Source organism: Haliotis rubra, unplaced genomic scaffold (genome assembly GCF_003918875.1).
Source record: "Haliotis rubra isolate DU_JTF1 unplaced genomic scaffold, ASM391887v1 Scf728, whole genome shotgun sequence".
Lineage (NCBI taxonomy): Eukaryota > Metazoa > Mollusca > Gastropoda > Lepetellida > Haliotidae > Haliotis > Haliotis rubra.
Genome location: NW_025767444.1, coordinates 417,133 through 437,028, shown reverse-complemented (window position 1 = coordinate 437,028; position 19,896 = coordinate 417,133). Strand labels below are relative to the sequence as shown.

General features: G+C 41.2%; 1 protein-coding gene across 1 annotated transcript; it reads right to left on the bottom strand.

The window, feature by feature from the left end:
• Nucleotides 1–1,543: 1,543 nt before the first annotated feature.
• On the bottom strand, nt 1,544–19,475 carry LOC124259544 (anti-sigma-I factor RsgI6-like). The gene is made up of 13 exons (XM_046693686.1): nt 19,365–19,475; nt 18,632–18,826; nt 17,284–17,435; nt 14,208–14,297; nt 13,849–14,008; nt 12,943–12,979; nt 12,549–12,707; nt 12,173–12,228; nt 7,775–7,912; nt 7,451–7,622; nt 6,882–6,983; nt 5,255–5,470; nt 1,544–2,139 (listed from the first exon to the last, which is right to left on the bottom strand). Exons 2-13 carry the CDS (start codon nt 18,823–18,825, stop codon nt 1,936–1,938), a joined length of 1,680 nt encoding a protein of 559 aa, XP_046549642.1. The 5' UTR covers nt 18,826; nt 19,365–19,475; the 3' UTR covers nt 1,544–1,935.
• Nucleotides 19,476–19,896: the final 421 nt, after the last annotated feature.

The following is a 19,896-nucleotide window of genomic DNA, read 5'->3' as shown; positions in this document are numbered from 1 at the left end:
TAATCGTACATGTTGTTGGCGTAATTGTTTGTATGTTGCATATAAATGTATTTGGGGTAAAACATGAGAATTCGTAAGGTGGTAACGTACATTTCAAATGTGCTTCAAGTAGATGGATAAGATAATGTAGCGGACATATGCTTTTGGAGAAATGAGTAAGTGAGTGAGTCGGGTTTTACGCCGCTTTTAGCAATATTCCAGTATTATCACGTCCGGGGACAACAGAAATGGGCTTAACGCGTTGTATCCATGTAGGGAATCGAACCATAGCCTTCGGCGTGACGAGGGAACGCTTTAACCACTCGGCTACCCAACCGCCCATTTTTGGAGAAGAAAAAGCAGTTTTTTTAGTACTCTAAATGTGATAATGCGATATGTTTTCCAGCTTCTGATGTGTGTGTTAGATAGGTGAACCTGTTCCTATAGGCAAATCTCGAAGAATGCTGAAATTGGAGGCTGTTGAAAAGCACAGCGTGTTAGATGTGTTTTCTGTTACGGATTTCAGTTAATCGTGTGTTTGCTTGTTTCTGAGTCAAACCTTACTGATTGTATGGAGTTTTACAATTCATAGAGCCATAGTCTGATAGTAAAATGTGTGCTACGAATGAGAGTCACGGCAGTTTGATTTAGTATCAAACTTGGATGTGAGAGATGATTTTACCGATTTGAAAATATAGGTTGCTTGAAGCGATTTATGTCGTTTTTACCTCATCTTAATTTGTTCTGTCTGTTGAAGTGAAATTTGCAGTATTTATCTGAAAATTCACAATTTCAGAACTGTGCTACAAAGGCAGTAATGTACGTTACATTTCAAATATGTATATATCAAAGATATCGTTATTAAAACAGGTTTTATAGTTACCATGTTATATGGCTAAAATACAACCGATGGCCGGGGAAATGGTCGACATTAACATATTTCTGATATTTAGACACCACTTCAAAATAAACTCGTGGGAGTGCATGTTACTGTCCTGGAATCCCAAGGGTCTCACTGTCTCCATTTACGGTGTGCATAGGGGAATCCAAGGGATCATAGGTTCTTGGTACGCCGTACAGTAGTCTTTAAGTCTTCTGCCTCGAGATTATCAAGATCTGTTTCGGTTTTAAAAGAAACATTCAAACGTATATAATTCTGGTCCAGTGATGACTTCAGATTAGTCACTGAAAATACATACAAAAACTGATATTTTTGTTTTCCACCTTGCGCGAATCGTTTCTCTTTCAGAGTTCTGTGAAGCCTAACAATAAAAGAAAATTCAGTTAAAGTGTAAAGGTTGTTTGGTAGATAGAAAAACATAGCTATGAACAATGAAAATTTGCATAACGTAAAGAAACATTAGACATTTCATCTCACGCAAGTGTCATGAAACATGAAATATATCATAAATGTTGATATATTTAATGTCACACACTGTTGATAATTCATTTATCATCTCAAGGTATACCTACAGTGTAAACATCACAGCTACTTTCGTGGCAGAGACCTCAAAGGGTTGTTCTGATATCATAGTGAGCGATTATGAAATACAAAACAAAATAATAGTGTGCGATGACGTCACAGTGTTCCGCAAATTTATTGTGCTATTGTCATATCGCTGTATCTCACTCAAACGATATCTCTTGAGAAAGCTAGTTTTGGACAATAAATGGCATCACAACAACTCGCTTCTAACGAGGGACAAGGTTAACTTCCTGGGTGGATGGCAAACGATATAACACAACTGAGAGGACGAGTTTTTCATATTATTATTATTATGCTTTTATGAATAATCTAAACTTCAAATGAACTCTTAATGTTCAGAGTTCGTATCTTAACTGTTTACATTGTATTCAACTTCCTTTGGAACAGTGGGATAAAGCCATTATAGAATTACATGAAATTTACTATTATGGAGCAAATGTTTTCTATAGTGGAAAGGAAATTCTATCGAGCTATAGGTTCAGGGATATGTCTGCTCCGCAGGACCCCAGTGTGAACTGTTGCTCTTCAACAACTGTCCCATCCTTCTTGACTCGAAGAGAGTAGTTTCCCTTGAACCCACGAGTCCTGACTCTTCTCTCTGCCAGGGAATGCGTTTCGTATGTCCGCCAGTCCTGCTTCACCAGCTGTTGCCATCTCAGTCCAGCTGCGTTTGGCTGCACAACATACACAACAGGAAGATATAGTTGCAAAATGTGCTTGAAGAAAACATTTTGGACATTTCAGCTACACCTTTGAGAGGACCCTTTCCACCATATTTGATTTCCACGTACTTTCTTGACAGCCAATTCTGATTGACGCGTCCAGTGATGTTCTCTCAAGAGACTTAGGTAACATCTGTACATTAATGATGTTTTACTTTTACATCCTGTGAAAACTTACTATGTATTCGGCTTCATGCTTAGGATGCTGAGCCAATAGAATTGTTCTCGTTATCAGCAAGGAAAACAGTACCAAAAGCCACAACATCGCAGAGAAACCTCTACCGGAAATAGAATTATATACCTTGACATATTGAGCATTTGTGATTATAACATATATAATACTATGTGCTCACATGTGTTTATTCTGGAGATAAGCTTAAAAACATATCATTAAAATGGATTAATAGCGTCACAAATATAATATTTAAAAAGTAGGGGTTTCATGTCAGCCAAGAACAGAGCAGACACCCCATTGGGATTCTTAGCGAGATCGGGATTCCCGTCTATGGTTAGCTGGGCTCAAGGTTTTAGCTGTTTACCAACCAGTGTCCAAGTCTCCCCAGATCTTGTCACAGAGGCGGAGTATAGGTCTTATTTCTTATTATGAAATCACATAATACAAATGATGTATGCATGATTTTAACAACATTTCGTCTGTACTAACATGACGTCTGAAGCTTTTAATACGTTTACATATGATCGAGAATAGACATCATGACCTTGACATAGTGTAATTACTGAGGAAAGTACCTCTGCTACATTAGAAAATGAATTAAGAACGAACTCTTCCAGAAGGATAAATGTTGTAGATCTGAGCGAGAGAGCGCAGCCCTTTCAGGACACATGTCAAACACAGTTTCCTATCCCGTGATCCACGCAGTCTCTTGGTGTGTTTTGTAATACTGAGTTATCGGTATTTACTTTGCTGTTGTGTCAGGCTTGCATGTGAAGGGCATAACATATGCACGACCTGTATCATACTGGTACACCACAATACCTCAATTTCATCAAATGGAAACTATGTCCATGGGTTTCCAGTGGCTGTAGTGTGTGTTTGAGAGCGCGTGCGTGCTTGCGTGCATTCGTATGTACGCGGGCTTTCACGTCATCAGTTAGAAGTAAAATATAACACCGTGTGAGGATAAGTCAGACAGATAACGGTCTCGTTTAATTTGGCTTGTGCATCTTCTATCTAGAGGTTTACTAGAGAACTTGACATGGGTGGGCGGAAATTCAACAAAGCCTGAACGAAAGTGGAAAGCTGTTTGGAACAAGGTGGATGAAATAGAGATTTTACGGACGCCTCAAATAGTTGAAGTTTGGGCTTGATTATTTGAGACAGGTCCTTTGATATAAATCTAAATGCCCTAATACCAATACGACACCCGGTGTCGACAGTCCACCCATAGTAGCATGGTTAAAGTATTCTAGGTTCGGAGGTGATTAATTTAAAACTTGATATATACAAACAAGATATCATTCAAACAAGGCGTGTCACTAGTAGTGGTGTGACGATTCATCGATACGCATCAATTCATTGATCTATGGGCCGCCGATACAGTGAATCGATACAAAGTTTTACATTGTCGTATATTTCGATATAAAGATGTTTTTGATCTATGTTTTCTGTTTATAACAGTATTGTTTATTTATTTTGTACTTGTTTTTTTAAAAAAGCCTAATGTGGCTTTTTTTCAAATTAATGTTTCTTAAATTTAAATATTGCTTTTGTTTTGATCTTAAGGTGTTTTATAGTTGATGTTAGAATTAATATCATGATACGTATCGTATCGCTACCCTTATATCGGGATTCATATTGTATCGCAGCTTGAGTGCACAATACTTTGGCAATATATCGTCGTGACTAAAAGTTTAGGATCGTGTGGTATCGTATCGCAGGTTGTACATAAATACCAGCACTAGTCACTAGCACGTATGTATCAATGGTTGTGTTTGCGTGTATAGGGATGGGGAATGTATATGGCTGTGTGTCCACATGTGCGCCGGAGAGATAGAAGGTAGAGGGTGTACATGTAGCTATGTGTGTTCATGTGCGCACACATACACTAGACGCCAAAAAAAACGTTACCCTCCTACCCTTATGAATTACTTAAAAACTATCAAAGATATGGTAGAAGGTATTAGTTTACAAGAAAGCTTAACAACACAGCTTTATGCTAATCACGAAAATAAATTCTCAAATGCATTCATATTTAGGTGAAATGCATCTTTTTCAGAAGAATTAAATTGTCCTAGTTCCGTCCATGCCGAAATAAACCAATAACAGTAATTTCGATGTCCAAAAGAAAGGTTGCTTTGGGACAAGGATAAACCATTTAAAATCACCATTTTTCAATTATTAAAACAAGAAACAACTGTTGTAGAGTGTGTAACATTGTAAAATAATCATTCCTATGATTTCAGTATTTTAAAACATTTTCTGCTGATTTGCATTAGTAAAAACAAGTAAAACGTGTCTTTGATATTGTGAAAAAATGTTTAGGAACTTCTACAATGATCTTTGTTAACATTGTTGCTTGCAAAGTAACATTTTTCCATTTCCTGTTTCCACATAGCAATATCAAACGCCAAAACGCAGCAATATTCAAGCAGTATTTGCATCCATTTCACATGTAGAATGATTCTATAGGGTATGAAGAGAGCCTAGAAAAGATGATATGATACACAAGTACGAGAAATATGCCACGATTAACAGCTGAAGAGAGAGAAAAAGCCATTGGGGTGGTGCAGGTGGGGTCGACATACAATGCTGTTGCCAACGCCCTCGGATGCCACCGTATCACGGTTATAAGACTTATTCAGGACTTCAGACAGACTGGAGTCACCGTAGACAGAACAAGAAGTGGACGTCCACGCATCACAACGCCAGTTGAAGATAGGTACCTCCGTCATTAAGGAAGGAGGGTAACGTTTCCTTTGGCGTTTAGTGTGTTGGCGTCTGCGCTAGTGTCCATGATTGAGTGGTGCGATTCAAAATGTTTGTACAAACACTCCCACAAAAATTATATTATCCTCCTATCCTTGATGCGCATGGCAACATTCTTACCGTGACAGTTGGTCCGTTAGCCAGAGCGGCATCTGTCTTCCATATCTTGCCGTCCCAGAAGCCCCACAGTGTGACCCCCTGCACGGCCGGGGTGCTGAAGTATAGGCGCAGCACGTCCTCCAGGAGGTCAGCCTTCTTGTACTGATCAGGCTCGTCAATGTCCATCTCGGTGATCCATATGGGCAGCCCTACCTCCACAATCTGGTCCAGGCGGTGCTGGATTCCAAAGTATACACATGACAATTAATTAAGCACCACTTGAATATAAGAGTATTTTTCGGATTTTGGTGCACACATGCGATTATACCCTCACAAGCAATCTCAAAAGTTATTAGTCGCATGTTCATGTGCTGCAAAGGCGCTAAGCATATTGGGGTATACAATTCAAAATTGTAGTATGTGCAATACAGTCGTCTTTACTGATTTAAACGACGGCTGTACTAAAATGAACTTTCTTTACATAGTACGCCGTACACTTTCAGAAACTGCATATTACTGGCATGAGGCCAATATGTCCTGTTGCTAACGGTGCTAACGTGAACATTATCCACACGGTTATTAGTCGCACGTGGCCACCGGTAAAGTAGAGGATCGTCCATGATCTGGAAGACCGAAGAAGACCAATGACCTGATGACCGACACATAATTCGCCTGGCAATGGGGAGTTCTATTATCCATGTCGAAAAACTGCGCCGGCACTTGAGACTCTCCACCAGTCTGAGGACGGCACTGCCTGCTGCGGGAACGTCTGGCATCGTCGTGCAGACTGAGTCAAACTACAACTGGAGGATACGACGTTGGGTTCATTGGTCTGATGAAAGTCGCTATCTTCTGCACGTTGTCGCGTATGGAAACATAGTAGTGAGGCACCTCACTGGTGGTGGATCAGTGACGGTGTGGGGCTGCGTTTCGTATGAAGTTTGATATCATAACAGTACCTCAACACTCAATGGCCAAAGTTATCAACAGGAAGTACTGGTACTATCATAGGGCCCGTGAAGATCCGGGTTAGAATTGGTCTTCAGTAACCCATGCTTGTCGTAAGAGGCGACAAACGGGATCGGATGGGCAGGCTCGCTGACTTGGTTGACACATGTCATCGTATCCCAATTGCGTAGATCGATGCTCATGCTGTTGATCACTGGGTTGTCTGGTCCAGACTCGATTATATACAGACCGCCGCCACATAGCTGGAATATTGCTGAGTGCGGCGTAAAACAAAACTCACTCATTCACCCTTTTTCATAGCCCCGAATTGAACCCTTTGGGCCAAGTTCGAGCTGGTGAACTTCCTAAACATTTGCAGTGACTAAAGCAGGCACTCCGTGAGGAATGGCTGAGGATGCTGGTAATTCGATTGATACTTGATTGCCAGTATGGGGAGCAGAATGGAAGATGTTACCCGTGCCAAGGGTGGGTACACCCAGGTACTGATGTCGTCGCCAGTGGTGGTTCATACAATCATTTATTTTAGAACTGTGTGACAATCACATCGGTGGCGTAGTCATGTTGAAAATTGTTGATATTCACAGACACAGTAACATTGTTGACAATAAGATCCATCTGGTACCCCAACCAGTTTAATCAAAGTGACTAGACGTCAAATGAATTGTTTACACTGTCTCACCTTGATTAGTGTCAGATCAAGCGGAGGCGTCAGATGACTTTGGATCCCAACACCATATATAGGTGTTTCAGCCCGGAACATCTTGGCTTGATTTCGATATGCCTGACACGATATAATATCAAGACAATTGTTATCAATAGCAAGGGTTGATTAATTCCACACAAAATTGTACATTTGTTTCTCAATTTTCCGAAGTTAAATGTAAACGTGTGCAGAAAAGGTGTAACATGCCTCAACCTCCAGCTCAAAATGTTCTATTATTTCACACCGCCATATAGCTGGACTATAGCTGAATGCGGCGTAAAACTAAACTCACTCTATCATTTGACAATTGTACATTTGCGGCACCAGTTGAGACCCATATACGGGTGCAGTGTCAGGCTATTTATATAGCTGGAAGATTGTGCGGCATAAAACTAAACTCACTCACTCACTATTCACTGTAGACTATTTCCTGCTACATTTGTTTGAATTGGACTGGGCTAGAGCAGTAATCATGAGCCAGCTATCAGTCGACCCGAATATAGAGTTCTTAGGACGTGACACTTCCGGCATTGTCACCAGCATACCTGGGTAAACCGTCCTGAGTTGACTATCGCAAAGTCGTTGAGGAAGAGTTTAGGCTTGGGATCCATAGAACGGACTTCAGAGAATATATCCATTGTGATGTTGACGTGCCCTGTAGCCTCCTCGTAGAAGTTGCCATGGACGTTTTCGTTGTTTACGTCCCAGTGTTCAAGCCTGAAACGATGACACCCTTACGATGTATCATTTTCGTTCAATAACATCAGTGAAATATGAAGCAGCAGATATGAATGGTATGTCAGTTTGTTGGACATTGATTTGTTGTGACGACGAAGACGATGTCTCTTACACATAATGCATGTACTTACTTCCCGAGGGTCCTCGACGTCACATTCTTCCCTCGCATCATCATGGCTTGTATCAGAGCATCACCTTGTAAAGATTGAACCCAGACTGGATCCTTGTCTGGCACACCCCAGAAAACTGTGTGGCCTCTCACCTTTACCCTGGTGTCAGGATAAATATGCACATCAAACATAGTTCTAATCATAATCTTGAAGCCAAACTCCCCTTTGATTAAGTGGGTTGGTTTATAGTGTATTAAAATGCAACATTTTTCAAAACGTTATTTAAAGGACAGGAGCTGGAAGTCTGCTCTGCAATTGGTTATGCTTAAAACATTTCATCTTTGTCCTGCAAACAAAAATACTGTGCAAATCAGAAACAGACCACAACAAGGATTCACTGTTTAGTCCTTGATTGGGAACCTGTAGTGCCACATGGTGAGCAATAATCGTATTTTCAGTTGTTTAATATACTGAACATCATTGAAAACGCACCACCTGTATTAGTTTGGATTTCCAAGAGCATAAATGAGCAATCGGTGTAAATTTTACATACTTTTGTAGTCCAATGATTGGTAAAGAAAAGAAACAAGAACCAATCCATCAAAACAGTGAATTTTTAATTCAGCTGACCATGAAAGAAAGATGGAGTCAAATGGGAAAGTCAGTAACGTGTATGACCAACGTTAGCAGCAACACAAGCTGTGCAACGTCTCCTCATTAAACTGATAAGTCTCTGAATAATGTTTTGAGGCAATGCATTCCACTCTTGTTGCAAGGCATTCTCAAGTTCCCAAAGGTTGTTGATCTGTGGGCGACGTGAGAGGCGTTGGCCGATGTAATCCTACAAGTGTTCAATGGGAGACAAATCTGGTGACAATGCAGGCCATGGAAGTAGAGGGATGTTGTTGTTTACGGTAGTAAAGGGCATTCACTCTGCCACGACAAACTACCAGAGCGGTTTTGTGATGATAACTGATCCATCCCCACACCATAATGCTGCCTCCACCCCATCGATCTGTTTGCACAACACAGTCCTGATGGTAACGTTCTCCCCGTCGACGCCATACCCGTAGACGCCCGTCAGCATTTCGCAAGTGAAAACGTGACTCGTCGGAGATCACAACACCATGCCAAGGTCGGAACAACCACAAACGATGCTGTTCAGCCCATCGTCGGCGTTCGCGGCGATGTCTATCAGCCAGGATGGGTCCAGCATAAGGGCGTCAACACCATAATCCTGCCGCAAGGAGACGGCGTCGGACGGTGGAACCACTGATCAAACCACGTCGGCCTTGGACAGTGTTGGCGGTTCTGGCAGCCGGCAACGTACAATCCCGAATATGGCGCCGAATAATGTCTCGAACTTGGCGAGGGTGGTAACACGTGCCTGGCCAGGACGTTGGCGGTCCCTGGTAGTTCCTGTTTGTTGGTACCTGTTGGCAAGTCTTATGATGGTGGAATGATGGCAACCAAATCGTCTGGCAATAATCCTGCTTGATGTGCCAACCTGCAACATGCCTAACGCCCGTTCTCGTTCCTCTGGAGACAATCTTGGCATCGCAAAATAAACTTTACTTGCGAAGGTACAGATAAAATGAGAACGGTTTTTTCGCCGACGGTCATTTATACCCCTAATCAGCATGTTTTACGCATGCCATTTGTGCTTTTCGTGTGTGTTGTGCATGAATTTTGTTGTTGTCATGTGATGTGTTCCATGATGTGTTCGGGCAATCCGTTCTTTGCTGTACAGCATTATTTATTGTCTTTTGTGTTATTAACAACATTTCGAACGTTCATTTTCACTCTCAAAACAATCCTATTACCATATTTCAAAATTTACAGGTGGTGCGTTTTCAATGATGCTCAGTATATATTCTGTGTCAATTTTCAAAGATTACTAATTCAAGGACGTTACAAAGATTTTAATGATACATTTCGGATATTTCCTGTGGATGTTCTCCAGCTACATTTATCAATGTTCAGTACTATTCTGTCGATGTTCAGTACTATTCTCTAAATGTTTAGTACCATTCTGTCAATGTACAGTACTATTCTGTCGATGTTCAGTACTATTCGCTCAATGTTCAGTACCATTCTGTCAATGTACAGTACTATTCTGTCTATATTTTCAGTACTATTCTGTCGATGTTGAGTACTATTTTGTCGATGTTGAGTACTATTCTGTCGATGTTGAGTACTTTTCTGTCGATGTTCAGTACTATTCTGTCAATGTTCAGTACTTATATGTCAATGTTTTGTACTATTCTGTCAATGTTCAGTACTATTCTGTCGATGTTCAGTACTATTCTGTCAATGTTCAGTACTATTCTGTCAATGTTCAGTACTATTTTGTCGATGTTCAGTACTTTTCTGTCGATGTTCAGTACTGTTCTGTCTATGTTCAGTTCTGTCCAGTACTATTCTGTCGATGTTCAGTACTATTCTGTCAATGTTGAGCACTATTCTGTCAATGTTGAGCACTATTCTGTCAATGTTCAGAACTATTCTGTCGATGTTCAGTACTAATCTGTCGATGTTCAGTACTATTCTGTCAATGTTCAGTTCTGTCCAGTACTATTCTGTCGATGTTCAGTACTATTCTGTCGATGTTCAGTACTGTTCTGTCGATGTTCAGTACTATTCTGTCATTGTTCAGTACTATTTTGTCAATGTTCAGTACTGTCCAGTACTATTCTGTCAATGTTCAGTTCTGCCCAGTACTATTCTGTCGATGTTCAGTACTATTCTGTCAATGTTCAGTACTATTCTGTCAATGCTGAGTGCTATTCTGTCGATGTTCAGTACTATTCTGTCGATGTTCAATACTGTTCTGTCAATGTTCAGTACTATTCTGTCAATGTTCAGTACTATTCTGTCGATGTTCAGTACTATTCTGTCAATGTTCAGTACTATTCTGTCAATGTTCAGTACTATTCTGTCAATGTTCAGTACTATTCTGTCGATGTTCAGTACTATTCTGTCGATGTTCAGTACTATTCTGTCGATGTTCAGTACTATTCTGTCAATGTTCAGTACTATTCTGTCAATGTTGAGCACTATTCTGTCAATGTTCAGAACTATTCTGTCAATGTTCAGTACTAATCTGTCGATGTTCAGTACTATTCTGTCAATGTTCAGTTCTGTCCAGTACTATTCTGTCGATGTTCAGTACTATTCTGTCGATGTTTCTGTCAATGTTCAATACTGTTCTGTCGATGTTCAGTACTATTCTGTCATTGTTCAGTACTATTTTGTCAATGTTCAGTACTGTCCAGTACTATTCTGTCAATGTTCAGTTCTGCCCAGTACTATTCTGTCGATGTTCAGTACTATTCTGTCAATGTTCAGTACTATTCTGTCAATGCTGAGTGCTATTCTGTCGATGTTCAGTACTATTCTGTCGATGTTCAATACTGTTCTGTCAATGTTCAGTACTATTCTGTCAATGTTCAGTACTATTTTGTCAATGTTCAGTACTATTCTGTCGATGTTCAGTACTATTCTATCAATGTCCAGTACTATTCTGTCAATGTTCAGTTCTGTCCAGTACTATTTTGTCAATGTTCAGTACTATTCTATCAGTGTTCAATTCTGTTCTGCCCATGTTAAGTTGAAAAGAGTAATGCCTGCCATCAGGGCACACAGACTGGGAGTAAGGGGAAGTACGTGTATACTGGAATCAGGCGACGTTGTCCTCAGTTCACGTAAACATCATCTGGGGACGGGGGGTCAGCACTCTGTACCGTATGCTGGTGTTCAAGCCTCCGTTTCTCAGCCGTAATTATAATGTTGTATATTGTTATAATTTTAAAGTCTCTCATAACTCTGTACAGGGTGGCTCGTTACTTTTACGCTTATATTGTCTTAGGTTATGTAATAGTTTTTAATATGTATATATTAGGTATGTACGTTATTTATCAAAATGATTGTAACTTGGTAGGACTATTATATACAATCTGTATGTCTGTCTGTCCGTAATTTGTTGTTAGATTGTTATGGAAATCGCCCTCTTTCAACAAGCTCGTTCACAGCAGTAATGTTTTGTTAGAGAGTTATGGAACTCACCCTCTTTCAACAAGCTCGTTCACAGCAGTAATGTTTTGTTAGAGAGTTATGGAACTCACCCTCTTTCAACAAGCTCGTTCACAGCAGTAATGTTTTATTAGAGAGTTATGGAACTCACCCTCTTTCAACAAGCTCGTTCACAGCAGTAATGTTTTGTTAGAGAGTTATGGAACTCACCCTCTTTCAACAAGCTCGTTCTCAGCAGTAATGTTTTGTTAGAGAGTTATGGAACTCACCCTCTTTCAACAAGCTCGTTCACAGCCGTATTGTTTTGTTAGAGAGTTATGGAACTCACCCTCTGTCAACAAACTCGTTCACAGCAGTAATGTTTTGTTAGAGAGTTATGGAACTCACCCTCTTTCAACAAGCTCGTTCACAGCGGTCACCCCATCGTCGTAGGTTAAAACATCCTGGAATACACAGACCCAGTGTCAAATGTTGAGTTTAGCTCTCAGCAATAGGTAACCAGAACAGTTACAAATGTACTCATATAATATCCAATCCTACTAACTTCCTATATGTACGCCTAGTTGTTTTGTATATGTGAACAAAATTCAATCGTTGAATGAAATCACGACAGTTAACCTTCATTAATTAAAACAGGTCGCTACAGCCTCTAACTGACGGAGTAGATTATAAGATACATATTCCTCCATGTGATGATTCAGTAAGCTCTATTCAGAGAATGTTTGTGTTAGGTCGGATGTTGCTCGAACCTGTATATTATTACCTTATTTTTCTCTGTCTGCGACCACTTCAGCTTGTTCTCAATAGTTGCCCACTCAAAGTTGTCATAGAAGAAGTCCTGATAGGCTGCGTAGCTGCTGTCCACTATTCTCTCAGCACTTACCGCGGTGCCGAAACCAAACTCACTCGTAAGCTGTTGTATCTAAAGCAACAATATGTAATTTAAAGTGTGGTCACGAAATGGTTCACATAATGTGGACATTATTTGACGTTCTGCCACCTGTTTACATTTGCTGTCACTTCCCTTTGCTGCAAAACCTGTACAATTGCCGTCTTTAATTCTGTAATTTAAGATTCACTGCTACGAGGAAACTGTTCTCTGTAACATACGAGGGATATTTCAGCTGTTGAGGATGTTTGAGATTCATGTGACCTACCTCCACGGTGACACCTTCCACTCTGCCGGATGTAGCACTGAATAAAGACATAAAGGTGTTGACAAACACTAAACATACATCTGCCGCAAGAAAACAGGTGTAACTAGTAATGACATAACAAACATACAGGGCCTGTAAGCCTCGCGAGGCGCAACTTCCGGTACTAAACTGGTTCCCGCTCCCGTTCCCTTAGTATCACTTTACTAGACCGGACCAAGTGTACAAGCATGCTTGACTATCACAGCTGTTGACAGTAGTTTGTGAATGGTTAGGTCGGAAATTTGTTCTTCCTGCAAGGGTTATCGGTTCAGTACTTTCAACTGACAACCATGAAACCATTCGAAAAGATATGAAACGGAGTTTGTCACCGGAAGTACTAAGGTTTCGCAAAGTGCCGTGACCCACTTACGGGTCCTATGTATACATCTGGGATAAGGTATCGCAACAACTATGGTTTTAACCCCCGTATAGCCCTTTATATTCATACTCTAATTAAATTGCTTGTATGACTATTTTGACCCTTCGAGCCCACCACACACTGATTTTAGATATGGCCGTGCTGCGAACAAAGGCGAGCATCACATACAATACGTGTACCCGTCATTCAGCTCATAAGGAGTTTCAGTAGACTGTACTTCCTTCATGTGCTTCAATGAATAAAGTACATTTTTTCGCTCTTCTTGCGTTTACATTTGCTGCTTAATTAGGGACAGATTATTCTGACGGTAAGTTAAATTGAGTTTTGCATGGGTTAATGTGCTATGATTAATAGTAACATAGCAATACAAATAAAAATATGGGGTGTTGCAATATATTTTCCATGTGTATATACATGTTTGCATTTTACATAGAGAGCTTTGCCTTTGTGGGATCTCTGATTATTAGGTGTTCCTGTGCTCTACATACACGATGTTGATGTCAGCTTTACGACTGGCGTCAATGCTGGCGTTGGCGACAGCCTCAAAGTTTATGGGCAAGGACGGGATCTCAGTAAGTGATGTTGTGTCCAGCAGGTAGTCAACCTCGGGGGAGGACACCTGGATGTACAGAATATACTTGTCGTAGCCTGAAACGGTGAATGAGTAGACAGTTGTATATTAAATAACATAACTCCGTGTGAGCCTAACGAAGGGGTTTAGAACCGAAACACTACACAGTGTGTCCTCAGCAACATATCTTACAAGGTAGTAATATCGCTCACTGATGAATCGCAAAGGGATATCGCAATGCGATTTAAGAAATGTGAATTCTGTTTTAAACTGTACCTGGGAGGATGGTGATGTCTCCGCCAATCCTCTGCCACATGTTTGGCTGCAAGAACCTCACAGTAGACATATGCAAATACTTCTTGGCACCTGTGGGCAAAAACACACGAATGCAGTGACACGATCGACCTCGCTGACTATCCAACGTGACCTATCTGTTACATTATATATCACTCGCTACTACGACACCATCGAATCAGTAGCTACGATTCAATCGGAGTTTGAAGGATACTACATTAACAAACATAACCCCACTGTCAATTTCTGTTTCAAAGACCCTGGTAGAGGTTAGAAGGGTAGATGGGGGGTAATCATACCTGTGATAGTATTGCGATAATTTGAGGCATCAATAGCTACACCGTGGTAGAGGTTAGAAGGGTAGATGGGGGGTAATCATACCTGTGATAGTATTGCGATAATTTGAGGCATCAATAGCTACACCGTGGTAGAGGTTAGAAGGGTAGATGGGGGTCGTCATACCTGTGATAGTATTGCGATAATTCGAGGCATCAATAGCTACACCGTGGTAGAGGTTAGAAGGGTAGATGGAGGGGTCGTCATACCCGTGATAGTATTGCGATAATTCGAGGCATCAATAGCTACACCGTGGTAGAGGTTAGAAGGGTAGAGATCGTCATACCTGGGTCGTCATACCTGTGATAGTATTGCGATAATTCGAGGCATCAATAAGCACACCGTGGTAGAGGTTAGAAGGGTAGATGGAGTGGTCGTCATACCTGTGATAGTATTGCGATAATTCGAGAGGCATCAATAGCTACACCGTGGTAGAGGTTAGAAGGGTAGATGGAGGGTCGTCATACCTGTGATAGTATTGCGATAATTCGAGGCATCAATAAGCACACCGTGGTAGAGGTTAGAAGGGTAGATGGTGGTCGTAATACCTGTGATAGTATTGCGTCGTAATTCGAGGCATCAATCAAGCTACACCGTGGTAGAGGTTAGAAGGGTAGATGGAGGGTCGTCATACCTGTGATAGTATTGCGATAATTCGAGGCATCAATAGCTACACCGTGGTAGAGGTTAGAAGGGTAGATGGAGTGGTCGTCATACCTGTGATAGTATTACGGTAATTCGTATTGCGATAATTCGAGGCATCAATAGCTACACCGTGGTAGAGGTTAGAAGGGTAGATGGAGGGTCGTCATACCTGTGATAGTATTACGCGATAATTCGAGGCATCAATAGCTACACCGTGGTAGAGGTTAGAAAGGGTAGATGGAGGGTCGTCATACCTGTGATAGTATTGCGATAATTCGAGGCATCAATAGCTACACCGTGGTAGAGGTTAGAAGGGTAGATGGAGGGTCGTCATACCTGTGATAGTATTGCGGTAATTCGAGGCATCAATAGCTACACCGTGGTAGAGGTTAGAAGGGTAGATGGAGGGTCGTCATACCTGTGATAGTATTGCGATAATTCGAGGCATCAATAGCTACACCGTGGTAGAGGTTAGAAGGGTAGATGGAGGGTCGTCATACCTGTGATAGTATTACGGTAATTCGAGGCATCAATAGCTACACCGTGGTAGAGGTTAGAAGGGTAGATGGAGGGTCGTCATACCTGTGATAGTATTACGATAATTCGAGGCATCAATAGCTACACCGTGGTAGAGGTTAGAAGGGTAGATGGAGGGTCGTCATACCTGTGATAGTATTGCGATAATTCGAGGCATCAATAGCTACACCGTGGTAGAGGTTAGAAGGGTAGATGGAGGGTCGTCATACCTGTGATAGTATTACGGTAATTCGAGGCATCAATAGCTACACCGTGGTAGAGGTTAGAAGGGTAGATGGAGGGTCGTCATACCTGTGATAGTATTACGGTAATTCGAGGCATCAATAGCTACACCAATGGAGGTCGCATACACCGTGGTAGAGGTTAGAAGGGTAGATGGAGGGTCGTCATACCTGTGATAGTATTGCGATAATTCGAGGCATCAATAGCTACACCGTGGTAGAGGTTAGAAGGGTAGATGGAGGGTCGTCATACCTGTGATAGTATTGCGATAATTCGAGGCATCAATAGCTACACCGTGGTAGAGGTTAGAAGGGTAGATGGAGGGTCGTCATACCTGTGATAGTATTGCGATAATTCGAGGCATCAATAGCTACACCGTGGTAGAGGTTAGAAGGGTAGATGGAGGGTCGTCATACCTGTGATAGTATTGCGATAATTCGAGGCATCAATAGCTACACCGTGGTAGAGGTTAGAAGGGTAGATGGAGGGTCGTCATACCTGTGATAGTATTGCGGTAATTCGAGGCATCAATAGCTACACCGTGGTAGAGGTTAGAAGGGTAGATGATGGGTCGTAATACCTGTGATAGTATTGCGATAATTCGAGGCATCAATAGCTACACCGTGGTAGAGGTTAGAAGGGTAGATGGAGGTCGTCATACCTGTGATAGTATTGCGATAATTCGAGGCATCAATAAGCACACCGTGGTAGAGGTTAGAAGGGTAGATGGGGGGTCGTCATACCTGTGATAGTATTGCGGTAATTCGAGGCATCAATAGCTACACCGTGGTAGAGGTTAGAAGGGTAGATGGGGGGTCGTCATACCTGTGATAGTATTGCGATAATTCGAGGCATCAATAAGCACACCGTGGTAGAGGTTAGAAGGGTAGATGGAGGGTCGTCATACCTGTGATAGTATTGCGATAATTCGAGGCATCAATAGCTACACCGTGGTAGAGGTTAGAAGGGTAGATGGAGGGTCGTCATACCTGTGATAGTATTGCGATAATTCGAGGCATCAATAAGCACACCGTGGTAGAGGTTAGAAGGGTAGATGGAGGGTCGTCATACCTGTGATAGTATTGCGATAATTCGAGGCATCAATAGCTACACCGTGGTAGAGGTTAAAAGGGTAGATGGGGGGTCGTCATACCCTGTGATAGTATTGCGATAATTCGAGGCATCAATAAGCACACCGTGGTAGAGGTTAGAAGGTTAGATAGGTGGTCGTAATACCTGTGATAGTATTGCGATAATTCGAGGCATCAATAGCTACACCGTGGTAGAGGTTAGAAGGGCAGATGGGGGGTCGTCATACCTGTGATAGTATTACGGTAATTAAGCGTCACTGAAACCTCCCCCGTCATCTTCCCTGCAGCTGTGTTGAGAAGCTGGATGTAGCCACTGAAGAAGTACCGTTTCTGTTCCTCTACACTGACGTACTGGGCGAGTCCTGCCCATCTTGCTTGTCTGAAAGTACATCCGAATGTATACAAAACATGTTTTGTCAACGAGGGAGAATATATTGTTTATGTATTCCACTACCTTGAATCCATTGACAAGACGTCTCTACTTAAACTGTCCCCATAGATACAGGAGGCTCCTTGAATTCTTGGTTGCAATTGAATCAGATCGAGACTACGTAGCTGCTTAAGGGTATTGAATGTGTAACGGATCTGGGTATCAAAATGAGTCTTTGTGGAATCGGAAGAGAAACGTTCAGGGGACTGAACCGAAGCAGAGTCGCATTTTTCGTAAGTATCTGGTATCATTGCTCTTCTTAGTTCAGATTGTACGTATACCGGGGACGGCTAAATAGACACACGGTAAAGCTTTAGTTCTGTGACAATATAAAGAGTTGTTATAGGGACTAATTCAGGACAGCCATCGTCCAAGTATTTAAAAAGTAAAAAACTATGTACTCAAGACATGTGAGATTTTATTGTAATTATTTATATGACGCTAATCTGTATTCTATGTAATCCTTATCACTAACGCATTGTACATTGACTAACAGGCAATTAATTACTGTATATGACATTTATAACCTAACGGGTCATCCCCCTTGGCCGTGTCTGCAATCACATCAACTGGTCAAGGAAGTGCTATTGTTTTTCTATCTGTTCATTGTTGAGTCGTCACCTGTCTATTGCTGTCAAGAACTGTACATATGTGCTCACGTATACATTGTCAAAGGGAAAGAGTCCGGGATTCCGACTGTCTGTGTTCGGACGACCACGAGCAGGATAATGCCGCTCGTAGGAAACGCCCTGGGGTTGAACTGGTACTCCGCTCACCTCCTTTATGTCTTGTGTATTTGTTTGTCATGTAACTAAACAAGTTTGAGCTCAAAGTATTCCTTCGTCTTCATCAACATGTAATTCGTCTTAAATCCGAGCTAATTCCTCAGTCGACGCATATCCACGCTTTGACAGTATAATGAAGGTTTCGACAAGCATGAACTAAAGCATCTGATTACAACTTTCTATTCTCTGGCTGTGGTGATTATGCTTTGAAATACGACAGTAGTGATGATATATTATCAAATATACCTTGTTACATGTCACATTTGGATATTTAAATGCAAATAGGTTATGGTAAATATGTATGCTTTCATTTTAACGGGGTATGTCTAAATGTCTCTCAAGCAGAACATTATGTACGACCTGTTGGAAACTCTCGCGCTGCTGCTCCCCGTGTAGCTGACCGAGCTGAGTGATGTTGTGCAGCTTCTCCCAAACCAGCCACTGTTAGTATTGCTGAAGTCACCCTGTTCCAGATCGCTGTTGACAAGTAGGTTGCCATAGCTATGTGACGTCACACAGAGGAAAATAACAATCACCAGGCTGAATGTTAGCATCCTGAAAATATAACTTGAATGTTCAAATCATTTTGGGCTTTTGTCATAATTCTGGTTAAAACGAATGGTTCATACACGTAGGAACTTGTGTTGATTCAATAAAGGTGGAAATGTGACGGTATTGCCCAAAAAGACCAAACACACCGAAAGAAGCTAGAAAACTATACTTAAGATTTTGAATATCTGGCCATAGGCATGTACCTATTTGAAATCGACAGTTATCATACAACCGACAATTTTCTGAACTATAAAAACTATACACATGTTGGTTAACATATCATTATAGTTCAACACAAGCCATACAAACTTGGACGCAGGTATTTTTACAGATAGTGTGAGTGAAATAGTCAACTATCCTCATTAAAATCATTTGTTGGTTTTTCGAAGGCAACAACTTACATGTGATCTATTCAGTGTGACGAATTTCTCTACAGTTCTAAAATTCATAAACTATTTGGATAGCTGTCAAGACTATTCATATGGCGAAATACCCAAATAAAGTTATCTGATTTGTTCTCTATACACAAGACTGTACTTACCTGGCGGCACAGCTGGATCTGACTCCGGTGGCCTGGGACCACCGTTTATATTGCGGTTGATAAGCATCTGTCTCTATTGGTGTTATATTAGTAGCCCATACAATGTAGACATTATCATAGCTCCGGGGAGTGTGTGTTGTGGTAGGAATTTACCGTGTGTTACAGGTGTTCCCACGGCCATTAACAGAAGGATGAAGTCCACAGGTACACTGAAAACGATAAATACGATGGAAAGTACCTCAATAAATAAAACATATTGTTAACGCACATTGTCAAAAACATCAACCCGGAACAAATGGAGTGTGTTTGCTACAAAATAGAACAATAATGTATTTATACGTGTATGGTGTATTGATTGTGCCTTATCACAAAACTATCCTGGCAGTACATAGAATAAAAGAATACCAGATGACGCGAGATTCATAGTTTCAGTAACTAAACAGGTTCTCATATGTTTTCAGCGCTGAATAGGATCTTATTCTAAAGTCTGAAACTCTTTGCTTCAACATGACAGATGAATGTAAATATTGCT

Excerpts from the sequence above, each read along its gene's own strand:
- LOC124259544 (XM_046693686.1), bottom strand. The coding sequence starts at position 18,825 with ATGCTAACATTCAGCCTGGTGATTGTTATTTTCCTCTGTGTGACGTCA. Across the intron at positions 14,009-14,207 it reads AGACATCACCATCCTCCCAG|GCTACGACAAGTATATTCTG; the intron begins GTACAGTTTAAA and ends TCACCGTTTCAG. Across the intron at positions 6,984-7,450 it reads ACTCAGGACGGTTTACCCAG|GCATATCGAAATCAAGCCAA; the intron begins GTATGCTGGTGA and ends ATATCGTGTCAG.